This window comes from Somniosus microcephalus, chromosome 11, assembly GCF_052327205.1.
Source record: "Somniosus microcephalus isolate GS21.2 chromosome 11, FLI_Smic_1.0, whole genome shotgun sequence".
Lineage (NCBI taxonomy): Eukaryota > Metazoa > Chordata > Chondrichthyes > Squaliformes > Somniosidae > Somniosus > Somniosus microcephalus.
This window is the reverse complement of record NC_140997.1, coordinates 227,310,673-227,326,067: the sequence shown is the minus strand read 5'-3', so window position 1 is coordinate 227,326,067 and position 15,395 is coordinate 227,310,673. Positions and strand designations below refer to the sequence as shown.

Here is a 15,395-nt window from a genome sequence, read left to right as displayed (position 1 = left end):
AACACACAGACTTTAGTAGGTAAAATGCAACTCAGCACGCTCGCAGGAGTGTAGTTAATCCAAGCTGGCCCACTGTCTATAGCTTACAATGGCAGTGGGAGCTTAATTATCCACACTCCAGTTACCTGCCAAATCAAGCCGCCACCAAGGATTTTTTTTTAAGGCTGTCTTCTCACAGCTCCTTTGGTTATTAGCGCTGGACGTACCTTCATTCGCGCATCTAGGTAAATGAGGTACCAGTTAAGATGAAAACTTGGGGACTCTCAATTATCCATCAGTTTCCATCATCCACTAGGGAGCATTCCGATAGAGGTTCTGACGTAAGATAACTACTAGGCACTTGGTCTAAGCATTAAACAAAGCTTTAATCAACTGTTTTACAACCTGGAGGTCTAGTTGTGTCCTTCACTAGTTCCTGTTAAGAATGTCCTGCGCAAGCTGGGCCCGTGCCCGAGTATTTATACTCTCCCTGGACAGGGCCACCCGTAGGCCGCTCAGTATTTCTTTCATGAATGACTGATTCATGTCAGGTTCCACTCTTACTTTTTTAAAAATTTATTCATTCATGGGATGTGGGCGTTGCTGGCAAGGCCGGCATTTCTTGCCCATCCCCTCATTGCCCTTGAGAAGGTGGTGGTGAGCCGCCTTCTTGAACCGCTGCAGTCCGTGGGGTGAAGGTACTCCCACAGTGCTGTTAGGGAGGGAGTTCCAGGATTTTGACCCTGCGACGGTGAAGGAACGGCCGATATATTTCCAAGTCAGGATGGTGTGTGACTTGGAGGGTAGCTTGGAGATGGTGGTGTTCCCATGCGCCTGCTGCCCTCGTCCTTCTAGGTGGAAGGTTTGGGAGGTGCTGCCGAAGGAGCCTTGGCGAGTTGCTGCAATGCATCTTGTAGATGGTACACACTGCAGGCACTCCACTGCACCAGGGATGACTAACAGTGAACTTCAGCAGTATGTGGAATTCTAAAAGACAATGTGAACCAAAATGGTCACAACGAGAACTGTGTGGGGGGGCAGGGGGGTTAAAATGGCAGCCGAACAGTTCCCGCAGCTTTCCTGCCTCTTCAACTCCCCAGTCACACGCCGCAGGCAAGCGGGTCCTCGTAAGTATTGAAATGTCGGAGTCCGATGATGACGCCATTTTAACCTTCAAGAGCACAAATCTCGGAATGCAGGATCGGGCCAGAGGTTTAATTCGTTAACCTGTTCGTAAGGTCTCTTATGGTCCGCCTCCTGGCCCAACAAGGAAACACTGGGCCTTCTCTACCCCGAGCCCCACCATCCCCCAGCCGCCATCGTCCTGGGGACCGTTTCCAAGGGAACCCAGCAGGGGCCCCTGCCTCATCCCTGCTGGCTTCGGGCGGGAGTCAGTGAGGGGAGATTAAAATGAGGCCCGACCAAATTTTTTGGTAGGGGAAGGGGGACATTGGGGGGGGGGGGGGAAGAGGAACGGACGCATCGAAGGCTGCTTCACCCCAACAACTGCTATTCCTGCCCTGGGTTTAAAATCTGAGCTTAACCGTTTCTTGTTCACACTTACCTTCCTTCCGTCTTCCCCTGGCATCCCGTCTACTCCCTGAGGAAAAGCAGAAAGCCAAACACTTAATAGGATCCTATAAACTGGGATAGCGATGCAGCTCATAGCATGAATTGTCACCAATTCCGCACCCTTGCGCTCCCAGTGGGGGGCGGCAGCGCTCACGGGCGGGGGGGGGGTGGGGGGCGGGGGGGGATGCTTTGTGCACACCAGCAATCTCCCACAAAGCATTCCCTGGGAGTGCACCATCAGCTCTCTTCTGTCGAAAATTGGACCGCAAACACGATAAAGGATTAGGAAGATACCGTGAAGAAGAAAGATTTGAAATTGTACAGTGCCTTTCACAAACACAGCACGGCCCAAAGCCGATGAAGTGTTTTTGAAGTATAGTCACTGTTGTAATGTAGGAAACACAACAGCCAATTTGTGCACAGCAAGCTCCCACAAACAGCAATGTGATAATGACCAGATAATCTGTTTTAGTGATATTGATTGAGGGATAAATATTGGCCAGGACACCGGGGAGAACTCACCTGCTCTTCAAAATAGTGCCCTGGGATCTTTTATGTCCACCTGAGAGAGCAGACGGGGCCTCAGTTTAACATCTCATCCAAAAGACGGCATGTCAGACAGTGCAGCACTCCCTCAGCACTGCACTGGGAGAGTTGGCCTGGATTTTGTGCTCAGGTCCTTGGAGTAAGACTCGAACCCACAACTTTCTGACTCTGGGGCAAGAGTGCTACCCACTGAGCCACGGCTGACACCAATCCAAATTCATTGAGAACCTTAATAATGGATATCAGTACATCATGAGAAACAGTGGAACACCTGTTGTCCACCATACCAATTAGTGACCAGAACTTCCAGAGGGCGAAACCTTGCCTGAGATGTTGCCCCATTGCAGCTTCTCCTTTTATTCATAGTTCTGCTCCTTTTTTCACTGAATCATCCACGGAAATTTCCTGGCGGGATTCTTCTGCTTGTCTTGGCAGAAGATTGGCGGAAGCTCTGATTACGCAGTTTACCTTGGGGTCGATGGGGATAATCCCTGAGGAAATTCTCGTGCATGTTTCTTTTGCTGTTTGTACTGCGCTTGTCTTCAACTCCACCCCAACAACTCCCCCACCCCCCCACAACCACCCCCCTGCCCTGAGTATAACTGCACCACACGTGTATAAGACCAAGATTTGGGAACGCCTTATCTGCCAAATTCCCATAATCTACCAGATGGTGGCGGGATCCTTTCTATCGTGACACACAATAGGGTCGCCACTTTAAATTTAAAAAAATCTATTTAAGTCAGGGCGAAGGAAGTAAGGGGATATATGAGAGTCCAGAATTGGAGGAGCGCAGAGTTCTCGGAGGGTTCCAGGGCTGTAGGAGGTTAGAAAGAGAGGGAGGGGACGAGGCCATTGGCGGAATTTGAGCTTTGAAGTAAATTAGGTATCTGTCTTAAATTTCTCGTAAATATCCAGTCCCATACTGTGTGGCGGCCATGTTAAAGATGTTCAATAATTTAAATCATCTCTTTCAACTCACACAATGACAGAAAGGGGGGGGGGGGAGGAAGGAATCACGATTTTTAGACACTTTTGTGAGGCAATGTATTCCAGATACTAAAAAAGTGCCATAAAATTTACCTTATTTTCAAATCCAGAATCAAGGTTCCCCTTTGATGCTTCCTCTTATTTCCCTACATTTTTTTAAACTAGACTGCAGTGCATTTTTTTTTTTTTTTTTTTTAAAAAGGGTCATTGCCAGTTTCACAGAATCATAGAGCATAGAAGGAGGCCATTCGGCCCATCGTGCCTTTGCTGGCTCTTTGAAAGAGCTCTCCAATTCTGGTCTCGGGAGAGAAGCACGCAAGCCGAGACCCTCACAAGCACTGCTCTCCCCGTGTTTCCTTACCCTCCATCACTGGGCCCACATTAGGCCTGCTTGAGGCCCAACTGGGATGGAGGCCTCGTTTTGTGCCTCAAGACCTCTGAAAGGTCAGGCCCTGGATCCCATCGCAGGCACAGAATTCGTCACCATTACACGGGATAGGCTGGGGTTGTTTTCTTTGGAACAGAGGAGGCTGAGGGGAGATTTAACTGAGGTGTATAAAATTATGAGGGGCCTCGATAGAGTGGATAGGAAGCCCCTATTTCCCTTAGCAGAGAGGTCAATAACCAGGGGGCACAGATTTAAAGTAATTGGTCGGAGTTTTAGAGGGGAGTTGAGGAGAACCTGTTTCACCCAGAGGGTGGTGGGGGTCTGGAACTCACTGCCTGAAAGGGTGGTAGAGGAAAAACCCTCGTCACATTTGAAAAGTACTTGGATATGCACTTGAAGTGCCGTAACCTACAGGGCTACGGACCAAGAGCTGGAAAGTGGGATTAGGCTGGAGAGCTCTTTTTCGGCCGGCACGGACACGATGGGCCGAATGGCCTCCTTCTTTGCTGTAAATTTCTGATTCTATGTCGGATTCCAGTGTCAGCAAGTTACCACGGCAACAGTTTCGTCGTTCAGATATACTTACATTCTTTCCAGGAAGTCCTGCCTTCCCATCATCCCCTGGTTTGCCCTGAGGTAGGTGGAAAAAAAGATATTGGTACAATAATAATAAAAATACATTTGTACATTTTAAAAATTAATTTCCTCTTCTTTCCCAAAAGGGGCTGACTCTGGCTGTGGTATAGCCTCACAGACACCATTAGTCCTCCCCTGCCTCACCTAAATGCTCGAGTCTAGACAGTGAGTGTTGGTGGGATATTCGACCATAAGAGTCATCACAGCCAAGCCTGATCCTGTCTTCACCCAGTGTCCGCGCCCAGTGTCCGCGCCCCGTGTCCTCGCCCCGTGTCCGCGCCCCGTGTCCTCACCCAGTGTCCGCGTCCCGTGTCCGCGCCCAGTGTCCGCGCCCCGTGTCCGCGCCCCGTGTCCGCGCCCCGTGTCCGCGCCCAGTGTCCGCGCCCCGTGTCCGCGCCCAGTGTCCGCGCCCAGTGTCCGCGCCCAGTGTCCGCGCCCAGTGTCCGCGCCCAGTGTCCGCGCCCAGTGTCCGCGCCCAGTGTCCGCGCCCAGTGTCCGCGCCCAGTGTCCTCACCTTCGCACATTTCCAGCCCAGTGAACAGGTGTGGGAACATCCTGGCTGACATCTCCCCTCCCTAGGTGGCATTTAACCACAAGGCATTCTTACCCAACTCGACCTCGTTACCTTAGAGAACCCAGGCAATGAGGTTAATCTAAAGGGCCCAGAGGACAAACAAACAAACAAACAAACAAACAAACAAACCACCGTGTCAGATCCGCCCCACCCAATGCTCAACACATTCTGTAAAGTAATCTTCGTCATTTGTGTACGGGACAGCGCCAGACCTAGGTGGGACCCAGCGGACCTTTGCAACTCATCGCAGACCCTCCATTAGCTGTCGCGGTACATTCAGGTTCATCGTTCACTCGCATCCGGCCTTAACCAGCCCTTCAGTCTGACTTAACACAGGCAAACAGTAACGAGCTGAGCATAGCTGACAATTTGGAGATGGAGAATTAAGCAAGTAATTTCCACGCTCTGACATCACGGCGTACAACACAAATGGCGGTGGGGGTGGGAGGGGTGAAATTGGTTTTGGGTGGCAGTGCAAAATGGTGAAGCATTGACTTCGATAAAATCGGGCGGGGTGTAAAACGGGCAGCCGATTCCCGATCACCCATTTTGTGACATCGCTCTAGAAAAATTTCACCCTCATTATTACTTTTCTCCCCAGAGTGTGGGGGATATTTTGGGGCTTAGCTTGTTTGTGCATTTCCTTCTCGGTTCACACGCCATTCCTGGGCCAGTCTGGAGCCAGCTGCCAGGAGATGCCTCGAGAGTTGATCAGGTCTGATTATACGAACAGACGAATTAGGAGCAGGAGTCGGCCACTCGGCCCCTCGAGCCTGCTCCGCCATTCAATAAGATCATGGCTGATCTGATTACTCCACATTCCCGCCTACCCCCAATAACCTTTCACCCCCTTGCTTATCAAGAATCTATCTACCTCTGCCTTAAAAATATTCAAAGACTCTGCTTCCACCGCCCTCTGAGGAAGAGATTCGCACAGCATTTCTCACCGCCTCTCCTTGTTGGGTGGGGGGGGGCGGTGAGTGCTCACTCCGTGGGAGAGCAATCTGGCAATCCTACATCCCGCTGGTTTTAGCACGGCTTCCAGTTGACGGGTTGGAAACGCGTGCAGGGAGCCACAGCTGCACTAAAGGCCGGTGCATTGACGTAACGTTCAAACTTCGCAAAGAGAATTGAGAAATGCGTAACTTACTGGCTGCCCTGTCAGGCCCTGAGGGCCTCCTGCTCCTGGCGGTCCTTGCTCGCCCCTCAGGCCGGACAAACCCTGTGTGTTGTAAGAGTATTTCTTTTACATTACGCTTATTTCTAACAAAGACAAAACAGTAATGTAGACAAAATTGGTTTGAACCACTTCCTCGCAAAGCCTGTCTTTTCCTCTCTAATGACGCGGATGGCACATAAGCTTTTGAAACACAGGCTTTTCATCACAGCAGGGGGCAGTGTGAGAGCATCAGAGGTACAACAAAGCTATGGCTTGGGAAAAGCAATGGTAGGAAGTAACTTCTTCTTCTTAGGCAGTCCCTCGGAACCGAGGATGACTTGCTTCTACATTAAAAATGAGTTCGCAGGTGACTGATGAGTCCAATGCGGGACCTACAGTCTCTGTCACAGGCGGGGCAGACGGTGGTTGAAGGGGCGGGTGGGTGGGGTGCTTGGGTTGACGTGCGCTCCTTGCGCTGCCTGCGCTTGGCTTCCGCTTGCTCCCGGCGAAGAGACTCGAGGTGTTCGCCGCCTTCCCGGATGCTTCGCCACTTTGTGTGGTCTTGGGCCAGGGATTCCCAGGTGATGGTGGGGATGTTACACTTTTTCAAGGAGGCTTTGAGGGTGTCCTTGAAGCGTTTCCTCTGCCCACCTGGGGCTCTCTTGCCGTGCCGGAGCTCCGAGTAGAGCGCTTGTTTTGGGAGTCTCGGATCGGGCATGCGGACAATGTGACCCGTCCATCGGAGCTGATTGAGCGTGGTCAGAGCTTCGATGCTGGGGATGTTGGCCTGAGCGAGAACACTGACGTTGGTGCGCCTATCCTGCCAATGGATTTGCAGGATCTTGCGGAGGCAGCGTTGGTGGTACCTCTCCAGTGCTTTGAGGTGCCTGCTGTACATGGAAGTAACAGTCTGGTGTGAAAAGGCATGGGGCCTCTCATCTCTGTTTGGCAATCAGTTCGAACAACAGGGCGGTCATAAAACAGCGAATGGTGCTGCATCCAACAGGAAGAGAGCCGTAAAAGAAAATGGTATAAAGAGATGCCGTGTGTTTACTTAGTTAGAAGGAAAGAAAGACCTTTGCTGCCTTCAAGACCCTGTAGCGTAAACAGGCTTGGAGAAGCCATCTTCACGGGTCCTCATTAATATCCACGCACGTCAAGATTTGGACACGAGGCTAAAGTGCGTCAACCTGTATGGTTGGTTCGGACATTTTAAGATTAATGTTTTGTCAATAATAAGTGAAGTGAATTATCAAACTTATTACTGTCTCTAGTTGTACAAATCTGTTTAACGGGTAAAGAAATGATTCAACAAGTGTCACAAAACAAATTTTAAAAAAGAACTCGCTGTCGGACAGGCCCAACTCATTTTAATTCCTAGTTGCTGAACGATTCCAGGTTCTAAAATAATTTCACTTTTATTTAATCTTATTTATACCCACTGGATATGATATTCCTTCAACTAAAAATTGTAACACACTGACCTCATAATTTGGTCAGTTCAAACCACTGGACAAATAATGTGTTCCTTATGCGTATCCATTACATTAGCTGTGTTCATGATCCCAGCATCTTTTATTCCCAATTTTATTTGATGGACTCCCCTAACCAACCTGCCAAGTATTGGCTTACGGTGCAATTCACTACCACAACTTGCATTTATATAGCGCCTTTAACATAGAAAAACTGTACCAAGGGGCTTCACAGGAGCGTTATCAAACAAAGGTTGACACTGAGCCAAAGAAGGAGACATTAGGGCAAGTGATCAAAAAGCTTGGTCAAAGAGGTCACTTGTAAGGAGCGTCTTAAAGGAGCAGAGTGAGGTGGAGAGGCGGCGAGGTTCAGGGAGGGAATTCTGGAGCGTCGGGCCCAGATGGTTGAAAGCACGGCCGCCAATGGTGGGGCGAAGGGAGCGGGGGACACGCAAAAGCCCAGAATGCACAGTTCTCGGAGGGTTGGAGGGCTGGAGGGGGTTACAGAGATTGGGAGGGGGCCGAGGCCATGGAGGGATTTGAACCTTTAAGCATGAAGCAAATCAGTAGAACCGCAGGCCTAAGCACAGGCCTCAGTGTATATTGTCAACGTGTGGATCACTTACATCTCTGCCAGGATCTCCTTGCTTCCCTTGGTCACCCTGAAAAGAAAGTGAAATGGAGACGTGAAAATCAGTGACGTCGCTGGTCAGACATAACTAAATGCTGCCCTGTGGTGCACAGCTTTGAGTTAATCTGTACTCGCCTCTAACAGGGAGACCCCACTGGCTCAGAGCCATATAAAGAACAGGGAGGTCCCACGTTCCACTCCCAATCTAATTGAGGCAGATCTGGGGGTGCTACAAAGAGCCTCCCTGTTCCGGAGCAAAGAGGGGGGAGGGGTATCAGCCAGGGTTCCTGGCTACTCCTGATCGCTACGCAGTAGCACCAGTTTTAACTCGGGGCGGGGATCGAGGATGCGGAGGGCGGGAGGGGTGGTGAAGCAGGCGGCAATCCTTCAGGCCCTCTGGAGCGTGAGGGCCGGGAGATTTCAACTCCTGGGCCCCGACACTAACTCCCGACTGGACTGGAAATTCACGTAGGGTGAGGTGGTGGGTGGGGCGGGGTCAGGCCGCCTCCGGGGATCCATGAAATCGGACCCCAGCAAGGTATGTGAGGAAGGGGTACAGTTTATGACTGTGAGGTGGGGGGGGGGGGCCCAGGGTAGGGGAGGCCCAGGGAATCCTTGTGGAGCGAGAATGAGCATTCCTGTTCCTCCTGGACCACAAGCAACTTGTGAAAAGTAACAAAATTAATTTACCTGCCTGCCACAAGCTTTTGCTGGTGGGTCCGACACTGTGCGGCCCTTAGTCGGCCCGCAGTTAAAGTGGAGTGCATGTCCCGATGACAGCATCAGGTCGCAACTTTGCCATTTAAATTCTCGGGTCGGGTTTCAGGTAAGTTAATGCCCTTACCCCGCCCGCACCGTTACCGGCCAGACAGGGTTCAAATACCACTCGTGACTCCAGCGATGTCGGGTGAGGGCAGCACTGGGCAATGGCTGTGATGACAAGGCCAGCATTCATTGCCCGTCCCTAGTTGCCCCGTGAGAAGGTGGTGATGAGCCACCTTCTTGAACCGCTGCAGTCCGTGTGGTGAAGGTGCTCCCACAGCGCTGTTGGGGAGGGAGTTCCAGGATTTTGACCCAGCGACGATGAAGGGTCGGCGATATACTTCCAAGTCAGGATGGTGTGTGACTTGGAGGGGAAGTTGCAGGTGATGGTGTTCCCATGCGCCTGCTGCCCTTGTCTTCTAGGTGGAAGAGGTCACGGGTTTGGGAGGTGCTGCCAAAGAAGCCTTGGCGAGTTGCTGCAGTGCATCTTGTAGATGGTACACACTGCAGCCACGGTACGCCGGTGGTGGAGGGAGTGAATATTTAAGGTGGCGGGTACCAATCAAGTGGGCTGCTCTTTCCTGTATGGTGTCGAGCTTCTTGAGTGTTGTTGGAGCTGCACTCATCCAGGCAAGTGGAGAGTATTCCATCACACTCCTGACTTGTGCCTTGTAGATGGAAGAAAGGCTTTGGGGAGCCAGGAGGTGATTCACTCGCTGCAGAATACCCAGCCTCTGACCTGCCCTTGTAGCCACAGTATTTATGTGGCTGGTCCAGTTAAGTTTCTGGTCAATGGTGACCCCCAGGATGTTGATGGTGGGGGATTCGGCGATGGTACCATTGAATGTCATGGGGCAGCGGTTACGACTCTTTCTTGTTGGAGATAGTCATTGCCTGTCACTTGTGTGGCACAAGTGTTGTCTCACACAAGAAGGCCGGCTGTGTGATTCCTGGGATGAGAGGGTTGTCCTATGAGGAGAGATTGAGTAGACTGGGCCGATACTCTCTGGAGTTTAGAAGAATGAGAGGTGATCTCATTGAAACGTATCAATTCTTAGCGGTCTTGACAGGGTAAAAGCTGAGAGGATGTTTCCCCTGGCTGGAGAGTCTAGAACCAGGGGTCATAGTCTCAGGATAAGGGGTCGGCCATTTAGGACTGAGATGAGGAGAAATTTCTTCACTCAGAGGGTTGTGAATCTTTGGAATTCTCTGCCCCAGAGGGCATTGGTTGAGTGTATTCAAGACTGAGATCGATAGATTCCTGCGCACTAAGGGAATCGATGGATATGGAGATAGGGAGGGAAAGTGGAGTTGAGGTCGAAGTTCAGCCATGATCTTATTGAATGGCGGAGCAGGCTCGAGGGGCCGTATGGCCGACTCCTGCTCCTAATGTTCTTCTATTAAGTACCAAAGGGCAGATGGTACCCAAGGAACTGAACTTCCAGCACCCGGCATGATTTCTTCATAAATTGCAGGAGTTGTGCCCTTGGTAAAAGAGACACCAACTGTGTGAGATCATGGGCACCATTTGTGAGATGACCTGCTCAAGTCAAACTCTAACCACTGGTTCTGTTATCTCATCTGCTGATCTGGTTCTTTATAGCCAGCAGAATCTATAGCTCTATCCCGCTAGCAGTAAACCCTCGTCGTCCAGCCGCGGGGCCGATTGCTTCATACCGCACTGGAGCCAGGCCTACTACTTACCCTCAGCCCAGGAGTCCCTGGCAGACCATTCTTCCCGTCTACTCCACTTCTGCCATCCAGCCCAGGGGGTCCTCTGTCGCCCTGTGTTCAGAAAGCAGAGACAGGGGTTCAACTTGTGCTCTTTTATATATTTTTGGGAAGGAAATATTACCTGAGACAAAAAATTATCGTGAAAACATATCATTATGACAAGAGTAATTATTATGTCACTCATGTAGGGGGGAGTGATTCAGATTGAGTGCACGTTTCCTGATGCCTTACTGCATAAAGTATCTCTCTGTGTAGTGTTTATCTCTCCAGAACAGAATGTTTTGAGTTCGAACTCTCTCCTGTGTTGCGTTAGCTGATTCCCACCAAAAGTTCGGACACTACTAACAACCTCAGCCCCCCTGGGTCGACGGGGGGTGTTGCAGGGGCGGGGGGGGCGGGGGAAGAGAAAATTGGCCTGGGTCCCTACTCCTAATCGCTATCCAGTGACCCAAACGGGAAAGTGATGCGACTGAATGTGGAGTGAAGGCGGGATTTGCTTCCGGTGTGATGCCCTTCGTGGTCAAACAGCCTATAGACACTAATACTAAAACAAAATACTGCAGATGCTGGAAATATGAAATTAAAAAACAGAAAATGCTGGAAATATTCAGGTGGTCAGGCAGCATCTGTGAAGAGAGAGAGTTAACGTTTCAGGTCAATGACCTTTCATCAGTTCTGGCGAAGGATAATCGACCCGAAACGTTAACACTGTTTCTCTCTCCACAGATGCTGCCTGACCTGCTGAGTATCTCCAGCATTTTCTGTTTTTATTACTATAGACACTCACAGTCTAGGCTCACCTATGGAGAACGGGGAAGTAAAAAACGGCAGCAGGCGCCTACGGAACCGATCCGCAGCATTAATCAATGGCTTCAGAAAAAGGAGGGGAGAAAATTGAGTAAAGACAATGTTGGATACATGTTCAGTAGAACAGTCTCTCTCATTTGCACAATTTATTTGGGTGCAAGAATCAAATTCTGTCCATCTTAAAAAACAACCTTAGTTGCAGCCAGTGACACTGACAGGGAGAGAAACACTGCACAGGGAGATACCTTTATCCAGTAAGGCATCAGGAAACGTGCACTCAATCTGAATCCCTCCTCCCTACATGAGTGACATAAAAATCACTCCTGTCATAATGATATGTTTCTGTAAGTCAAAGGAGTTCCATTCATTACAAAATGCTGCTCAACAACTTTTTGACTCCAATTCCAACCATTGTCTTCCTTGGACAGCCACTTTCAGGAACACTGCAACAAGTCTACGCCTAGGATTCCCTGCACGGTGAGCGCTTGACTTCGACGCGCCTGTGTGGACAGTTGCCAAGGGGAGGCTTGGCAATTCCTCACAGGAAGAGATAAAACAATAGGACAGGAAAAGTTGTCTTATCAGGGCCTTTCACTTGCTGTATATCAGTTGAGATAACCTAGATGAAAAAAGACTTGGGTCCATTTAGTTCCCCTTCTACCATCCTGGCAGTCGCAAGATACGACAACAATGGAGTTGTTGACTAATCACAGCAATCAGTCTCTATCGTTTAGTCTACAACAGACCCAGACATGGCGCGAGGAAAACTCTAGTGGTGGAAAACTTTGTTTAGCATTCCCACATCTTCTTTTGTTGAAAAGCAAGAGGTGAGTGAGAAAGTGAACCACGTTGAAACCCAACTCAATCTACATCCCGAAGCAGGCAGACCATAAATGAAGCCCAGAGGCCCATGGAGCTGCAAGCCTGTCGAAGGCTGACGTAAGAAAACTACTAGGCACTCGGTCTAAGCGTTAAACAAAGCTTTAATCCACTGTTTTACAACATGGGGGTCTAGTTGTGTCCTTCACTAGTTCCTGTTAAGAATGTCCTGCGCAAGCTGGGCCCGTGCCCGAGTATTTATACTCTCCCTGGACAGCGCCACCCGTAGGCCGCTCAGTATTATTTCATAAGTCTTTCTTTCATGAATGACTGATTCATGTCAAAGACCACATGCGATGGGGAAATGGGCCAGAAATAGCCTCGTGCCGTACGACGAGTTCTGTTGTTGCAAAGTCTTCGATCCGTACACTTGCTACAAAAGCAGTGGCTTCATCCATACAGTTGACACGGCACTTATCTCATTTCAGGGGGGAGCGGGGGGGATGAACATTCTTCCGTTGTTTATGGACACATCTCATGTGCTTCATCCCACTGGGAATCTGGATCAGAGACAGACACAAAATCCGGTGGAATGAAGGACATCAGAGTGCGTCTTCCTCGTCGTGCTGATCAACATCCCACCGCATTGTTTTGCCACTGACATGGATCCTGTCCCTTCTCTCAGAGCCTCTCGCCTGTTCCACCCTATCCCTTGATCAGGTCAGCAGGTGGCCTGACACACAAGAACAGACAAAGATCGCGTGCTGTTCTACGCAGCAACACAAGTGTATCTGCTTCAATTACAGAGGAAATGATGTTAACAAAGTTTTCAGCAGCAATACAGTGAGACGGGGGACACGGCAGTCAATGTTTCACAGGCTGAAGAAGTCCATGTTACCCCCACTGGATATGGAGTTTGAAGCTCCGTTCAGGATTGAATGGGAGACTGAAGTCCAAAAGTGTCCTATAATTTTAATATAAAGTAAAAAACAACACTTGCATTTATATAACATTTTATCACATCAAAAGTGTCAGTATAATGAATTATTTTTTTTGGAGTGCAGTGACTGTTGTTTTGTAAGCAAATGTTGCAGCCATTCTGTGGCAGCAATGTCCCACAAACAGCATTGCGATGAACTGATCAAATTACAGTAATCTATTTTTGATGGCAATATTTGAGGGAGAGATGCTGACCAGGACACTGGGAGAACTCCCGGCTTGTCTTTGAATAGTATCATTAAATCTTTGACGTTCCTCTGAACCACCAGAAGAGATGGACAGGACCTTGGTGTAAGGTCCCATCTGAAGGAAGTGTCCCTCAGGCAATGACGCACTCCCTCAGTGCTGCCTTGGAGTGTCAGCCCATAGATGATGAAGGCAAGTCCCGGTGTGGACTCAAACACACAACCTGCTGACCCAGAAATGAGAGTGCTTGAGAAACCTAGGCAAAGGGGCAAGGTCCTTAGTTCAGGACACCACCAAGAATCACACCATTGAGAGTGAAGATGCGATAATGCCGGAAGTAGTGATTGGATGGTGCAAAAATTGGATTTTAAAAGCATGTACAGGAAACTTTCTGGTATCCGGCACTGACGGGACTGAGCTGATGCCGGTCGATCAAAACTGCCGGAGAAACCAGCGCTAATGTTAAAACATACGGAGCTTCTGAGCTCCGTGTGAAGCAACGAACCCTGTTGCTTAGCAACAGCTTCAAAACAGTCGGCGTAGCTTGCAAGCGTCTCTGTAGCTAAGCAACAGCTTCAGCTAGACCTTGCAGAGCCACGACTGGAGAAAAAAAGCAACGAGAAGTAAAAAAACTTATCTGAACCGACTCCTGAATTTTGCCGGTGGATAGAACTTTCCGGACATTTAACCTCCGGTTAAACGGAAGTTTCCTGTATATTGTGGGAGAAAGAGAAGATTGAGGGAGGTAAGGAGTGCCACAGTCCTAGGTAACACTAAATTGGAGTAGAAGGCAGCGATGGTTTCAATAAAGGGAGGAAGAGTGTATAGGTCAATGTTGTTGCAACTCAGAAGGAACAGCATAGAAAGGTTCAGGGCCACAGTGACAAGCATAAAGTTAATACAATGAAGAGAGACAAGAACATTTGAGGTAAAGAGGGATAGGTTGGAAGCTAGAGGTGAGAGAAGCAACATCTACTTGATGATTTATTTTCCCTTGTATTCTGTCCAGAAGTGCCATAAAGGTGTTGGAAGCACCTCCCCAGGTATGAGAGCAGTCTTCAAGTCTTGGGTGGATTTGGCCTTCATGGAGAATTGGAAGTGTTGAAAGGAAATTGAAAGTTGCACCAGGATTATAGCTAAACACTTGACATAGGATCTAATCGCCTCAAACTTAGAAATTCCAGTTGTCCAATCTTGATTCTTCGCTCTGCTGAAGAAACGCTTTTTTTTTGTCTATTTTCTATTTGATGAATGTTTGTGTCATCAAGGTGAGGCATTGAGGCCTGGAACATCTTCCCAGTCTAGGCACGCAAGGTCTAAAGAACTGAATTGTGGCTTCTGGTAACATCTTTCGTTTTGTAAAAATTTGACAAGGAGGTCGCTCTTTGGCTAGGTCATCATGTCCTGGCAATGAGGCTGGGCATTCGGTGCTCTCTCACCAAGCCCCTGGTCCCACCAAGATTGATTCTCTCCATCTCCCTCAAAAGCAGTTCAACTTAACTTTAATTTGCCTTTTTTTGTCCTGAAATGAGAGGGGATCTCATTGAAACTTATAAAATTCTGACAGGACTGGACAGACTAGATGCAGGAAGGATAGTCCAGAACCAGGGGTCACAGTCTAAGGATAAGGGGTAAGCCATTTAGGACAGAAATGAGGAGGAATTTCTTCACCCAGAGAGTGGTGAACCTGTGGAATTCTCTACCACAGAAGGCAGTTGAGGCCAATTCATTAAATATATTCAAGAAGGAGTTGGATATATTTCTTAAGGCTAAAGGGATCAAGGGATATGGGGAGAAGGCAGGGACAGAGTACTGAATTTGGATGAACAACAGAAAATGCTGGAAAAACTCAGCAGGCCAGGCAACATCCGTGGAGAGAAAATAGAGTCGACGTTTCGGGTCGAAACCCTTTTTCAAAACTGGAAAGGAAATGAAATAGATCGAAAGGCAGGGCTGGGAGAGAACAAAAGAAGTGAAGAGACATTAAGAGGTATTCAAAACGAGACGAGATGGTGATAGGACTAGTGGAGGATCAGCCATGATCTCATTAAATGGCGGAGCAGGCTCGAGGGGCCGAATGGCCTGCTCCGATCTTCTATGTTTCTATGTCCTAATAGTAAATGATATTGTTACAGTGATTT

The 15,395-nt window shown here is 49.1% G+C and overlaps 1 protein-coding gene across 1 annotated transcript in view; it reads right to left on the bottom strand.

Moving 5' to 3' along the window:
• Positions 1-15,395, bottom strand: part of col7a1 (collagen, type VII, alpha 1) — a 418,430-nt gene that overhangs the window by 125,843 nt on the left and 277,192 nt on the right. Inside the window, exons 66-70 of the mRNA XM_086000010.1 lie at positions 10,414-10,494; positions 7,943-7,978; positions 5,836-5,907; positions 4,062-4,106; positions 1,544-1,579 (exon numbers count right to left, since the gene is read on the bottom strand). Of these exons, the coding sequence (XP_085856136.1) occupies positions 1,544-1,579; positions 4,062-4,106; positions 5,836-5,907; positions 7,943-7,978; positions 10,414-10,494 (270 nt within the window). The remainder of the gene's footprint in view (positions 1-1,543; positions 1,580-4,061; positions 4,107-5,835; positions 5,908-7,942; positions 7,979-10,413; positions 10,495-15,395) is intronic.